At 51.2% G+C, this 14,197-nt stretch overlaps 1 protein-coding gene and 1 pseudogene across 4 annotated transcripts in view; one reads left to right on the forward strand and one right to left on the reverse strand.

Moving 5' to 3' along the window:
* The window catches only part of LOC103743497, a 2,516-nt pseudogene extending 991 nt beyond the window's left edge, over positions 1–1,525 (forward strand).
* The window catches only part of Zc3h7b (zinc finger CCCH-type containing 7B), a 64,057-nt gene that overhangs the window by 5,406 nt on the left and 44,454 nt on the right, over positions 1–14,197 (reverse strand). The window contains exons 8-18 of one of the 4 annotated variants that reach the window (XM_029569187.1): positions 13,208–13,250; positions 12,467–12,696; positions 11,830–12,151; positions 10,940–10,998; positions 10,085–10,184; positions 9,516–9,677; positions 9,291–9,424; positions 8,096–8,242; positions 6,654–6,754; positions 5,656–5,837; positions 2,735–2,820 (exon numbers count right to left, since the gene is read on the reverse strand). In XM_029569187.1, the coding sequence (XP_029425047.1) occupies positions 2,735–2,820; positions 5,656–5,837; positions 6,654–6,754; positions 8,096–8,242; positions 9,291–9,424; positions 9,516–9,677; positions 10,085–10,184; positions 10,940–10,998; positions 11,830–12,151; positions 12,467–12,696; positions 13,208–13,250 (1,566 nt within the window). Of the gene's footprint in view, positions 1–2,734; positions 2,821–5,655; positions 5,838–6,653; positions 6,755–8,095; positions 8,302–9,290; positions 9,425–9,515; positions 9,678–10,084; positions 10,185–10,939; positions 10,999–11,829; positions 12,152–12,466; positions 12,697–13,207; positions 13,251–14,197 lie in introns of all 4 variants that reach the window. The other 3 variants (XM_029569188.1, XM_029569189.1, XM_008844808.3) reach the window with 3 other exon arrangements.

Consider the following 14,197-nt stretch of genomic DNA (forward strand, 5'->3'; position numbering starts at 1 on the left):
CAGAAGATGGCATCAGATCCCCTGGAACTGGAGTTATGGATGGTTGTTAGCCAACATATAGGTGCTGGGATTAGAACCTGGGTCTTCTGTAAGAACAACCAGTGTTCTTAACTGCTAAGCCATCTCTCCAGCCCCCAGAATGTATGACTTTAAAAAACTGCTGTTGTAGGGTTGAAAAGATGGCTCAGTGGTTAAGATCATTAGCTATTCTTTTTGGGTTTTTTTTTTTGTGTGTTTTTTTTTGTCTTTTTGAAACAGGGTCTCCCTGTAGTCCCAGCTGTCCTGGAACTCACTATGTAGACCAGGCTGGCCTTGAACTCACAGAGATCCGCCTGCCTCTGCCTCCCGAGCGCTGGAATTACGGGCATGCACCACCATGCCTGGCTCTTATTATTTTTATTTTATGTGTATGAGTGTTTTGCCTGCATGTGTGTAAGTGCACCTGCCTCATGTAATGCCCAAGGAGGTCAGAAGAAGGCATTGGATTCCACCAGAACTGGAGTTACAGATGGTTGTTAGCCACCATGTGGGTGCTGGGAATTGAACCCAGGTCCTCTGCAAGAGCAGTCAGTGCTCTTAACCGCTGAGCCCTCTCTCCAGCCCCATCACTAGCTATTCTTACATACGACCTCGGTTCAGTTCCCAGCACCCACAGCTGTCTGTAACTCCAGTTCCAAGGGATCTGACAACCTTTTCTGGCTTCCGCATGCACTGCAGGCACATGGTACACTTAACATACATGCAGGAAAAATACTCATACAAATAAACAAATAAAAATAAATACGTTTTTAAAATACTGTTGAGATTTTTAGGTGCTGTCACCTGCTCTGAGTGCCCTGGTGTGACACCTCAGAAAACAGAGGAAATCAAGGATTTTCTGCTAACAGCCAGCTTAAAACAATGCCAAATCCCCCAAGACCAATAAAAACAAACACAATGTGAGGTTCAACATCTGCTGCAGCAGGTACCTTATGTGCTGGTCATCAGAGACACAGAAGCAGAGAGGCTGAAACAGCCCCTGCCCCCTGGCTTGGCAGTAAAGGAGCTGAGATGAATTAGACCTCTTCATTTGGACTTAAAAATCCTCAAAGTGGAGGCAGAGGACCTGGGTTTGGTTCCCAGCACCCACAGGGAGGCCTCTGCAGGCACTGCATGATGTAGGTACAATAAAAAACTGGGACTCGAGAGAGGGCTCAGCAGTTAAGAGCACTGGCTGCCTTAGGAGGCTGAAACGGGGATTGCCACAAGTTAAGAGACTAGCTGAGGCTACACAGTGAGAGCCTGTCTCCCCACCTAAAAAAAGAAGTGTTTGGGGGGTGGGCTAGAGAGATGGCTCAGCAGTTAAGAGCACTTGTTACTCTTTCAGAGGATTTGAGTTTGGTTTCAAACATCCATGTTGGATGGCTTACAACTACCTGTAGATCCATCCCAGGGGATCCAAGATGCCCTCTAGCTTTGGGGGCACCTGTGCACACAGGGTATACATAAACTCACACAGGCACAGACATACACATAAATAAGTAGATCTTAGCACTCAGGAGACAGAGGCAGATGGGTCTCTGTGAGATGAAGTCCAGCCTGGTCTACACAGTTAATTCCAGGCCAGCTGGGGCTACAGGAAAATCCTATCTCAAAAATACCAACAAAACAAACAAACAAGAGAATGCATTGCCCCAAACATTAAAAAAAATTTATTTCTTTTTATTTTTTTATGTGTATGAGCATTTTGTCTGCATGTTAAATGTACCTGTGTCATGCAATGCCTGCAGGGGCCAGAAAAGGGTATCGTATCACTTGAAACTGGTGTTATGGACAGCTGTTAGCCACTATGTGGGTGCTGGGAACCAAATCTAGGTCCTTTGCAAGCACATCCAGTGCTCTTAACCACTAAGTCATCTCTCCAGCCCCCTACCCCAAACATTAAAAAAATTTTTTTAAACTTATATACCTATTTTATATACCTACTTATGTGGGGTTGTGTCAAAATTACTCAGCTGAAAACAAGTCACAAAATGGAAAAGTTAAGAAGCCCCGGCCACGGGCACAGCAAGCCCTCTGCATGCTGATCTCTCTGTCTGGAATAACCTTCCCATCTCCATCTAAAAATGCCTTTTAAACTGAGCTCAAGGGCTAGAGAGACAACTCAGCAGGTAAGTGTGCTTGCTGCAGGAGCGTGAGGGGACTGGAGCACGGGGCCTAGCACTCAAGGAAAGTGCAGCCATGGTCCTGCACACTGCAGAATCCTCCTCTGCACTGAGTGCGGCAAAAACAAGAGGATCACTGGGGCTTGTTGGCCACCAACCTAGCAAAACAAAACAAAACAACAAAAAAACCAGCTGGGTGTGGTGGCACATACATTTAATCCCAGCACTTGGGAGGCAGAGGCTGGCAAATCTCTGAGTTTGAGGCTAGCCTGGTCTACATAGTAAGTTCCAGGTCAGCTGGGGCTACAGGGAGACCCTGTCTCAAAAAAACCAGAAAAAAGGTGTGCATATTTATGTACATAAATGACTATGTATACGTGAAAACATACACACCTGCACATGGGACAAAGCCACATACAGAGGACAAACACACAGACATACAGTAAAGCAAGTGGTAAAATGAAAACTATGAAAATACAGGAAAAGGGTGTAACTTGCTGGTACATATGAAAGTACATCATAGTAAAGGGGCATGTGGGGCCTTATGGGGCCCCCCCACCCCACCCCCAATGTCAATCCCAAGGCCATACCAAGCTGCTGCTGGCCTTTCCCGCATGGGCTTCCATCTGTTGCCAGTACTTCTTGGATTCCTGAACAATGTCTTCGTGGGTCATGCCTGGCGAGGGTAGGAGAAGACAGGTGTCCCTCAGGGGGCTTGGCAAAGGGTGAGGCATAGCACCTGTGGGATGCTGGTACAACCTGAGGCCCAAGCAGATGAGCCCCACCCTGCTATTCCCAGCCACAGTAAGACAGGTATAGGGAATGCACTCATCTTCTCTGGGCCCATTTGTTCGTCTGTACCATGGGAAGAGAGCCTACCTCCCGCTTCCAGGCCAGCATCCCATCTCTCAAGCCAATTGCTCAGCATTCTTCCCTGACCCCTGCCTCTCTCCTGCCTCAGACCTGATCCTGCTTGGAGCCTAGCCCACAGGACAGGACTCTGTGCCTGTCCCAGCCTGGCTCACCAGTTCACGGAGGCTCATGGCTCTTCACTGCCAGTCCCCAAAGGGCAAACATGTCAGCACAATGGTCCCTATCTCCCTGCCAGCTCAGCACCTCATCCTGAAGCCTGCCTCCTTTCCACCTCCTCTTTCTGCTGCCTCCTTCCAATTAGCTCTGTGCTTGTCCTATGGACGCTGCTCCACAGCAGCTGCTCTCTGCCAGTGCTAACCCTAGACCACATACACTGACAGGGGGATTCTTGCAGATGACCCCCAAGTATGTATCTGCAGCCCATACCTCCCATGAACTTCCAGCCTACCACTCCTGCTTGCCTACTCAACATCTCTACTTGAAGACTGAGAGACGGCTCAGAGCCCACATCCCATACTGAGCGAGCCCTGATGTAAACTCCCAAACCCATTCTTCCCACAGCCTCCCCGTTTGCAGAACATGGAACCCCACTCTTCTAGGCACCCTGACCTCAGAGTTGACCTTGACACCATCTTTGGTTTCAGACTTCACATCCGGTTCATCAGTTCTTGTTGGTTTTTTCAATCTGAGCACTTTGCCACCTGGACGGAGCGAAGTTCTGCCACGTGTCTCCACCACTGGCCTTGTTCCTCTATTCTGCACCCAGCAGCCAGTGTGGCTTGGAAAATGCTGACCAGATTCCATAATTCCACTCTACCTAAAACCCCTCCTGGCACTACACATCAGACTTAGAGCAATCCCTGGACATCAACCCCTATTTACAGCAATGCCAATTATAGCCATGGGGCATGTTAACAACGCATTCTCTGTTCTGAGAAACGTGGTATTTGAGATGCTGTAAACAGAAGGGTTAGGCTGCTGCCTGTGTCACAGTTGTAAACAGCCCCCCCCCTTTTTTTTGGTCTTTTTGAGACAGGGTCTCCCTATAGCCCCAGCTGTCCTGGAACTCACTATGTAGACCAGGCTGGCCTTGAACTCACAGAGATCCACCTGCCTCTGCCTCCCGAGTGCTGGGACTAAAGGTGTGCGTCACCACGCCCGGCTATAAACAGCCTTTTAAAACAATCCTCTTGCCGGGCAAGAGGTAGAGGCAGGGGGGGCTCTGAGGTTCAAGGCAGCCTCGTCTACATAATGAGGTTCCGGGCAGCTGGGGCGATAAGGGGGACCCGGCTCAAAAAAACCAAAAAAAAAAAAAAAAAAAAAAAAATCTCTTTATTTCTTTGCATATGTAGGTGTGTGTGCGCACAAAAGCCACAGCAGGTATATGGTACTCAGAGGACAATTTTCGATTCTCTCCTTCCACTATGTGGGTCCCAGGAATCGAACTCAAGCTGCCATGCTTGATATCAAACGCCTTTACCCACTGAGTCATTTCATCAGCCATAACAGTCAGTTTTAAAAAAAGCTTTTTAAATTTAAACTAGGTATACATTGGACACATTCTAAGATAAAGTATAGTACAGCAAGTCCATGAACAAGCAACAGACCTGTTCATTCATTATAATTCACTGCACAATTCAGCCCCATTATTATATTATGGAACCATGGTTCTCTGTGGCCCCCTGACGTGAAAACATCACTATGCTTCATGTGACTGTGTTTCTATTTAAGGCCAAGAGACTCTTACACACTGGGCTCCCTGCTAATCCTGGGTCTCAACTCCAGCCCACCCACATTTGGTGCTTTAACTCCATGGACAGTCTTCCTCCTGCCTCAAGTTCTTTAGCCTTGCTGTTCTGCCTTCCTGGAGTGTGCCCTGCACTTCTTGACAGGCTTGCTCCCACCGCAAGACTAAAATGCTCGCCCAGGTCCCTCTCCATTGCTCTGCTTCCACACATCACTGACTCACATCTGAGGTCGCAGCATCACCAATGCTGACGACACTGGTTGCCACATGTACAATACAATACTCCTCCCCAGGTCCCAAATACTGCTAGTGAAATTATAATAGGCAGTGGAGATAAATGTGCAGCCTTGGTCAGACAGAATACAGAATTTATTCTTGCTAGTATACTGTCTGTCTTGCCTCATGTCCGTTCTCTAGAGTTAGGCTTCAACTCACTCATGGCTGAATCCCCTGACACGGAAAAGGTGCTCAGGAAACTAATTAGATGGGTGAACATGGGAACGTCTGTAAATCCAGAATCCAGATCACCACTTGCCAGATGAGCAGATGGAGGTTCAGGGAGGGGAAGGGACTTACAGCATGTGAAGTGGCTGGAGCAGGGGCCTGGCTCTACCAGGCTTGGCAGCCTCACTCAGACTTGTTCTATTTCATCTGTGAGCTCCCCTAGGAAGTACCAGGACAGAAGGCCCAGCTTCCAGGCTTGGCAGCTCTCTGAGAGCAGAGTTGTCTTCTTTGTGATGTCCAGAGTGCACCAGCAACTCCAGAAAGCTCCCAGGAGCCACCTGTTTCTGAACTCACTTGCGGTCCCTTTCATTGGCCACCAGACCCTGGAAAATCCACTCCCAGCCAATTTCGTGCCCACTTCAGCTGTTCTGCCTGCCCCTCCCTCACCTGAGTACTGCTGCAGCAGCCAGACCTTGAGCTCGATGAAGCTATGGGCAAAGTGGCAGCTGTCCTCCCGCAGACAGCCATAGCGCACCTCGTGGCGGCACACGTCGAACTGGAAGTGCTCCTGGAACTGGCGGATCTTGGAGTACTTGAGAGAGGTGGAGCGGACGATGTGCACCAGGCACCTGGTGGGCAGATGGGATGTGTACAAGGCTGACTGTGGTCCTTAACCACCCTCCTGGTGCCAAGCAAGCCCGAGGACGCAGCCTTCTCCCTGATGCCTCCTGCCTATTAACTGATCCCAGAACGTAGAGTACTAAGGGAGTCTGACACTTCTGCAGTCTTGGGCTTCAGCCTCTTCTGCTTTACTAGTGCCTCCTCACAGGGGCCTCTTGGGGTCAGCTCAGTTTGGAAGGCACCAGATCCCACCTGTCACCAGGCTGGTAGAAGTGAGTGCCCATGACTGGGGGGGCATTTCCAGCTCAGTGCCCCATCACTCTCAGAAGGAGGAAACCCAAGACTGCAGTGCCTAGTGCCCCAACACATGACCAGTCATTGGTCAGGCTGGGATATGGACCCAGAACTCGAGGGCCTGGCTCCATCACCCATGCTGGGGTGGAGCAGAGAATCAGAAAGGCAAAAGCAGCGGTGCCAACCTGACCTATGGCCTCCCTCTCCCTGTTTGACACTGAAGTCACAAGAGTGGAGGGTACTGGCTGGGAGTCGAGAGTCGGCGGGGGGACACACCTGCCTGCTGATCAAGCTTTCTCTTCTGTACGAGGAGGACAGCAACTCCTCTTCCAGAGGACCCCTGAGACCATCAATACCCAAGACAGTGCTTAGAATACAGACAGTGGTGAGTGTGGCTCCTGTCCTTTCCAGGTGGATGTGTTGACATCTTCTATCCTTTTAGCGTAGGCCTTTCCTCATTCATCAAGCTGCCCTCAAAGGAGCCTCCCTGCCCTTGCCCAGCACACTGCCCGGCTGCAGGACCTACTCACTTGTTGTTGTAGAAGCTGTGCTTGGCGGCCAGGTTGGAACAGACAGATGGAGAGTCCTTGGTGCCTTTGCTGATGATCCGGGGCTTACTGTCAAAGCAGATCTGCCCAGGGAGGGGATGGGCTGGGACTCCCGAAAAGCTACCTGGGGAGGGTTTGGGCTAGAGCCCCACATGGCCACCCAGGGAAGGACAGCTGGTCCCTGTAAGCTCTGCCTGGGGGGTAGGGGTAGGGCGTGGAAGGGAATCCCAGGTTGTGGATCCCCATGTCTCTGGCTCATGGATGACCTGGGCTTTGGCTACTTCTCCTTTCTTTACCTCTCTGATCACACAACTCCAAATGCCTGAAGCAGGGGTTACTCCATGCCCCTGAGCCTCAGTTTACTCAGCTGTAAACTGGGGATAATCATACCTACTTTGTATCACAGGTTCACTGTCCAGGTCAAAAAAGATAAAAATGAATCCAGTAACTTTGTGAACTACTTCTGCCTCCTGGCCATTAGCCATGATTCCCAGGTCAACTTTTACCTCAGGGAAAATGGCACAAGTTCACCTGTCCTAAGGGTCAGCAGATCAGGGTGGGCTGAGCCTCATCAACCCCCTTTCTCCGCAGCCCAAGCTCTTGTTCCCCAGGGATGAAGATGACACTGCCTCTGTCCTCAAAAGCTACAGAGCTGAGTATACTGTCAAGACTGAGCAGTCTTCTGGGACAGTTCAGTGGAGCTGCCTGGATGAGAGAAGAGCCTAGGAGAAACAAAGCAACTTGGGAGGGCACTCTAGGGGGAAGGCACGGCCAGGACACATGCAGGAAGTGCTACTGAAGCTGGCGCACACAGACTGGAACACATTAGAGACGTGAAAAAGCAGGCCAGTTACCCTGCTTGAAATAGCTGAGATGCACTAAATGTACCATACTCCTGATAAGGGATTTTGGACAATACTGGACAAGATTCTCAGTCTGACTGTTCCCAGGAGGCCTGGCCATGAGGGTCACCAGTAGTGGTTGGCAGTGGGGTGTGGACATGTGCACTGGGGCTTGAAGCTCAGCTCAGCTCTAGCCTAGCCATTTGGCCCTCAGGCTCAACTTTGACTCCTCAAATCCCAGTAAATGAGTAAAGTGTCTGTGCTGGAGCCACTCAGAAGGTAGAGATGGAAATGAAATTCCTTGCATACTACCAGCTATCAGGGAAAAGCAGATGGGTTTCTTTCCAACCTTAGTTTCCACTTAAAATGAGAAGGCTAGGCAGGATCTAGGGCCTAACAAGATAGGAACCTTGGGGCCTGACTTGTGGATAGCCTACAGATCTGGTGATTCTAAGGTCACACCTCCCATATCCAGAGTTTGTAGGACTTACTCCCATGATGGCTAGCACCAGGGAGCAGCCCCAAGCCTGCATGTGCCTGGGACCATGGTGGAGGTGGTAGAGCAGGTGGGCAAGTGGGTACCTCACAGAGGAAGGTGAAGATGCCCTGATGCTCCTTAAGGAGCTTGGCAATGGTGAGGCTGCCACGCTTGACGCCCCCAAGAGGGTCGAAGAGTAGGTCTCGGTTGAGGGTGCCCTTCCGCTCCTCTGTCCACACGTCGATCTCCTCCTGATGGTAGGCGAAGGTGCAGTTATCCCCGTACTTACAGTCCTGCTTGTTAATCATGTCTGCAAAGAGGCAATAGGACACACGTTCTGCCAGGCGGGGATGGCGACCTGCAGTACCCCCACAATCCCGCTGTGGCAGGATGGAGCACTGGTGACTAACATCCTCCCATAAGGACACTTTTCCAAATACCAGGCCAGGCACCTCTGTGCCCAACACATGCCAACCACCCCCCTATGGTGTCTCATGCAGGTCAAGTAAGACAAAAAGTATGAAAAGGGCTTTGTAGCATACATAAGCCTCTACAGAAGGAGGGATTTTACAAAATGAGCATTCAGGAAATAATTGCATGGTTAAGATCATGGACTCTGCAGTCCTACATACAGACTGTGGTTAGGATTCCTTATTACTTCCTGAGCCTATGTCATCTTTTCCATGAGCAGAGGACTCCTGGCACAAGGAACATGGGTCACAGACCTGGGAGACCCATGAGCATCCTCAGATGAGTGGGATCGGGGGGAAGCAGCACAGGGAATCACTTCCAAACTCTGGGCCATCAGGCTCAAAGGGCAGAGCTCAGGCCATGGAGCTGGGGAAGGGTGAGTGTGCCTGCAGAATGGTTAGGGCAGAGGATGAGAATGTGGATGTGGGCATGCACAGGTGTTCATCCTACCACCCATGGGCTGGGCGAGAGGACAGGCAGTCTGTGGAGGATGCTCAAGGCTTCAGTTCCTCATGTCTAGAGCTGGGATGATGCTTGGTGTGAGTACAAAAGGGTTGCATGCAGATGTGCTTAGTCTCATGACTGTTCAGTAGGTGCCACATAGACTGAGTCCAGTGACTCAGTAGGGAATTTGAAGAAAGCAAAAAAGGTACACAGCAAATGTCTATTTGATAGTGACCGAATTTTATGAACCAGAAGTAAGGATAAGAAAAATAATATAATCATTAAAAACAACTGACATCAACAGGCACTTCTGTGCTTTTCAAGCCCCATGCCTTTTGGAATCCTGCAAGAAACTGGCTCCCCATGGGACTGTAGGAATCTCACATGCAAGAGCGCAGGCCACTGTGGGGCTCGAGATCCTCGGGACACCCTGAATGTCCTCCATCTTTGGAGTTGGTCAGGAGGAGAGATGCCTTGATGGCCCCAGGGGCCCCAGGATCTGAGCTCCCTCACTTCCCCTGAGGTCAAGAAGATCATAGCTGCTCTTACTGCAGGCACGGGAAGAGCCGAGCCCTGGCTGGGTACCAGCCCCACTTACAGCCCACCCACCTTTGCACAGGTAGTAAGAGCCGACAAAACTGGTTTTGGTGGGCCGGGGCCGGATACGCTTCCAGATCTGTTCCTCAGAGCTTCGGAGTCGGCCGAGGAGGACATCTCGCTTGCACTTGTGCTCGAGGCCCTCGCGGTAGGTGTAATCACCAGCTCTGGGGCCTGTGGGCAGGGTGCACAGGGATGTGACTCCAGGCAGAAATGAAGGGTGACACTGGCACAGGGAGGATATGGGAACTCTCATCTGCACATCTGCAGCTCCCAGCATGCTGTCACCATGTGCTTGCTATGGGAGAATTGGGGAACCTACCACCTTACTACCCTGATGAGCCTAGACCTATGGTGAGCCTGCCCATCTCAGAGTTTTTTAGAGAGAATTATGAAGACAGCGCTTGGCAGAGGGCTGGCCCCATCCAGGGTGCACCCCATCCTTTCCTGTACCGGAGGGCCTTGTTTTCTTGCACAAATCTCCTACTGACCCACTGAGGTCTTTTCATTCTGGGCTTCCACCCTCCCTAGATTCCCAGCATCCCCAGGGCAGAGGGGTGCCACTGCACATGTGGGGTTACCTGTTTTAGGGTAACACAGCTGGCAGGCCTGCTTGAATTCATGGGTGGCAGCCAGAGGGTTCTTGATGAGCAAGGCGGTATTGGGCATGGAGGGCTCCGGCTATAAATGGGAGGATGTTAGTCATCTTGGGCCCTTAGTGACACCTGGGACCACCAAGGCCAGCCTGGGCAGTGGGGGTAGGGGTGCTTTTTGACTCTCCCATCGATCCTACCCAACAACAGAATTGTAGCTCAGGATCCCTCCTCTCCATCCTCCCAGGCCATGTATTGTGGTCTAAGAGCCCAGAACACCAGTACCAGTTCAGAAACTCCCAGACTAGTGAGTGGCAATGATCTTGGCCTAGAATGTTTCCTTGAGTTAAAGGTCAACATGAAAGCAGAGAAATGGCAGGGGGTTGTCTGAGGGCTCTGCTCATGAACCACCCTGATGTCCCAGCCATCAGAAGTCAAGGAATAAGACTCAGAGAGTCAGTAACTTGATTTTCTAGGGTCACACAGCTAGGGTCCAAGCTGAGGTCAGAGTACATGCTGCTCATTCATGGTCAAGTGCTCTTCTAAACCCAGAACAGGCTGTCTGGAGATCAGAGTCATGGCCAACACTAGGGACATCACTTAAGGCTGCTCGGTTTTGCTCTTTTCTCGCACTTAGTGTAGAATGCCCTGGGTGTGCCCTTTGGCATGGGGCAAGTGAGGTAGTACCAGGAGACCACCTGGAGCCCACTACTCTGAGGATGTCCCTCCTTGGAAGATGTAGCACCACACCCATGCAGAGGGCTCAGCTCCTCCCCAGTCTAAGGCCCATAACCCCAGTAAGAATAAGGGGCCTGGTCTGGGAGCCCCACTCAAGTTACTCACTGAGGAGGCTGGTTTCTGAGTACTGCTTGGGGGACGGTGGTCCTGTGAGTTGGTCTCTTCTAGGCAGTGAAAAGACACAGGGGTCACATGTCTTGATGGAGAGGGCATGCTTTTGGGATTTCTTCACAGGCCCTCCCTCCTATTTTCATGACCCTGAGGCAAAGAGGCTGCGGCTCCAGCATATCAACCCCTGCTTAAGCCTTCAGAGGCTCCCTGTTGCCCTGGGAGAAAGCCCAGGCTCTTAGCTTGGTTCACAAAGAAACCGTACCCTATCCACTCCCCTGGGAATCTCTCCTCTGGCCATCAACCAATCCCTGACCCCCCACCATGAAGATTCTATGACTCTGCTCTCTCCACCTCACTGGTGAACCTTTCCTCTGAGACTGGTCCAGCTATCACTTCTTCCAGAAGGAATCCCTGGCCCCTCTCTGCCCTGGCCATTCCATGGGTCCCTCAGTCTTGGGTGCCCTGGACTATATCTGAGGTCCAAAAGCCAACTCTATGAAGGCCTAGTCAGTTTTCTCTCCAGGTTCCTGGTTCCCAGCCCAGAGAAGTGCTGAAGGAACTCATCACCTTGTACCCTGGCCTTGCATCAGGGTAAACTCCATGGGACCCTGAGCCTGGGGGTCCAGGGCTCCAGAGGGCTAGGGAGAGCACCAGACTGAACCACTAGCGCAGTTCTGCTATTTGATCTAGAAAAAGACATGTGGCTCGAGGCTCAGGTTCAATGGTCCTGATACAGTGGAGACAGGACAACATGAACTGCTGTAGACGGTGATAAAGACAGGGACATGCACTTTGGCAGCACAAAGCTCCAAAGACCAGAGACACAGAAGCACTTTGTGCACCGTCAAGGGAGTAGAGGGAGAATGTGCCCACCAAGGCCTCACCCACGAAGGAGTCAGGCTTGTCCAGGGAGCCTTGGGCCGACCCAAAGCTGTCGAGGGCATCCAGACGGGTCTCAGAGTATGGCAACAGGTCTAGGGGGTCCAACGTGGGCCCTGGAGAGTCAAGGGCATCCAGCACAGAAGCAGCCAGCTTCTTGGAGGGATCCATGACGAGACCAAATGAGGCAGGAGGCAGTGGGCTGGACACGGGGATGGAGCCACCCACCACGGGTGGCAGTAGTGGGGTCCCGCCAGGGAACACAGGGATCAGCTGGGGCAGCTCACTAGGCACACCACTGCCAGGAAGGCCACCCTGGACCAGAGACTGCAAGTTGAGGACAGAGCCAGGGATCAGGAGAGAACAGGACCACCCAGCCCTGGGCAGCACGGGGCATTCCAAGACGCCGGCAGCTTCTCTGCAGGTCAGTTTCAACCACCCATGAAGGGGAGCTAGGGCTCTTCTCTGTTCCTCCTGGGGGTCTGTCCTGAAGCCCTGTTTCCATCCCAGCCAGTCCCTCCCAAGGCTCCTATTTCCCCAACTGTGACATGGAGATGGAGGTCCCTCCCCACCTCATGGGACAGTGGGGTTCAAAGAGAGAGACAGATTCGGAGGGAGCAAGAAGGCAGCAGCATGGCTCACCAGCGAGTCCAGGAGGGTGTCCAGCTCTGGACCAAAGACATCCCCATCTGAGAAGTCGTCCAGGCACTCAGTGCTGGGGAGTGTCCTGCTGCTGCCATCCAGGGGGGCCAGTAGGTCCAGAACATGAGGGAACAGAGGCATCGTGGGGGTGGAGGGGAGCAGGGCCGGGGAGCCTCGTAGGTCCACATAGCAGTCTGTGGAGGGGGTAGGCCTCAGTAGCTGCAAGAGTGCTGTGTGGTGGGAGTAGAGGAAAAGTCCCAGGGCCCAGGCACTATGCCGACACCTTCCCTTCTTCCTCCACTCCACCAAGGGCCTGGCTCCCTATGGCCTGCCCAGTAGCAGTGGTTCAGAGGTAGTAAAGGAAGGAAAACTGGAGCGGATAGCCCTGGCTCTGCTCAAACATCCACGAGTGTCACCTTTCTCTGAGGTAAGCAGTGGCTTCTTCAAGGACTTATAAGATACAACCTGGAAGCCAGTAAGTAAGGGAAGAAAGAGGGGGACTTTGAAAGATGTGGATGCCCGAGTACAGCAAGCATGAAAGGGGAACAGGGACCTGCTGGGGAAGTGCTCTCCCAGCGCTTAAGTAGAGAAGTTATACTTTCTGTCCCACCTTAGGGAATCTGTTCCAATGTCCCTGTCTACACAACTGATATAGGGAGAGGTTTGATTCCTCTGACTTTTGGATAAGGGACTGAGCCCTACCAGAGAGCCCACTCCCACCCTCGTGATCAGGGACACTACCTGTTTCAATGTCATCTATGGATCCCAATCCATTCAAGGTTCCCTGCGGAGAAGGACAGAGATGTTGGCCAGGCTAGAGATAAGGGATGGGATGGCCACAGAGCCCAGCTATGTTCCCACATGGCTAAGTCACTTGCTGAGGAACAGCAGAGCTGTCCAGGAGAGACACTGAACACCCATCACACATTTAGCCTGGTTTTCAGCTGGGATCTGGGCAGGCATGGGTCGGGAGGAATGTAAGGTAGACTAGCCTAGTAGGTGCCCTTTGGGGAGCAGTGGCCCCAGGGGAGGGATATATCTCTGAGTCTCAGTTATTTCACCTGTAAAAGGGTAGAGTCCATACACTGAAGAGGTGGCCAGAGTTTTGGGCCTTTAAAAACTATATTTCATGGGGCTAGAGAGATGGCTTAGTGGTTAAGAACACTGGTTATTCTTGCAGAAGACCCGGGTTCAAATCTCAGCACCCACATGGCAGCTAACAACTGTCTGTAACTCTAGTCCCAGAGGATCTGAAAGCCTCTTCTGACCACCGTGGGCACTGCATGACATGTATGCACTTGCCTACATGCAGGTAATACATACACACACATAAAATAAAAATAAAATTTTTTAAAAGTTTAAAATATATATATATTTCATTTATTATTTTTATTTATGTATATGGAGTGTTTTCCCTGCATGTATGTAAGTGCACCATGTTTGTGCAATGCCTTGCAGGCCAGAAGAGCATGTTGTATTCCCTGGAACTGGAGTTACAGATGGTTGTTAGCTGCCATGCGGGTATGGGGAATCGAATCTGGGTCCTCTGGAAGAACAGCAAGTGTTCTTAACCACCAAGTCATCTCTCCAGCCCTCCTCCCAAAAGGATGTTTTTAAATTAAGAAAATCAGTACATTGTCATGTATCTTGTAGATATTTTTCTCTGATTTTGCTCTTTGATTTATAGAGTTTTTGCATCCAATTTCTTTGTATGTGCCTTTATTAATCCTT

The sequence above is a fragment of the Nannospalax galili genome, unplaced genomic scaffold (genome assembly GCF_000622305.1).
Source record: "Nannospalax galili isolate Female #2095 unplaced genomic scaffold, S.galili_v1.0 scaffold180, whole genome shotgun sequence".
Taxonomy (NCBI): Eukaryota; Metazoa; Chordata; class Mammalia; order Rodentia; family Spalacidae; genus Nannospalax; species Nannospalax galili.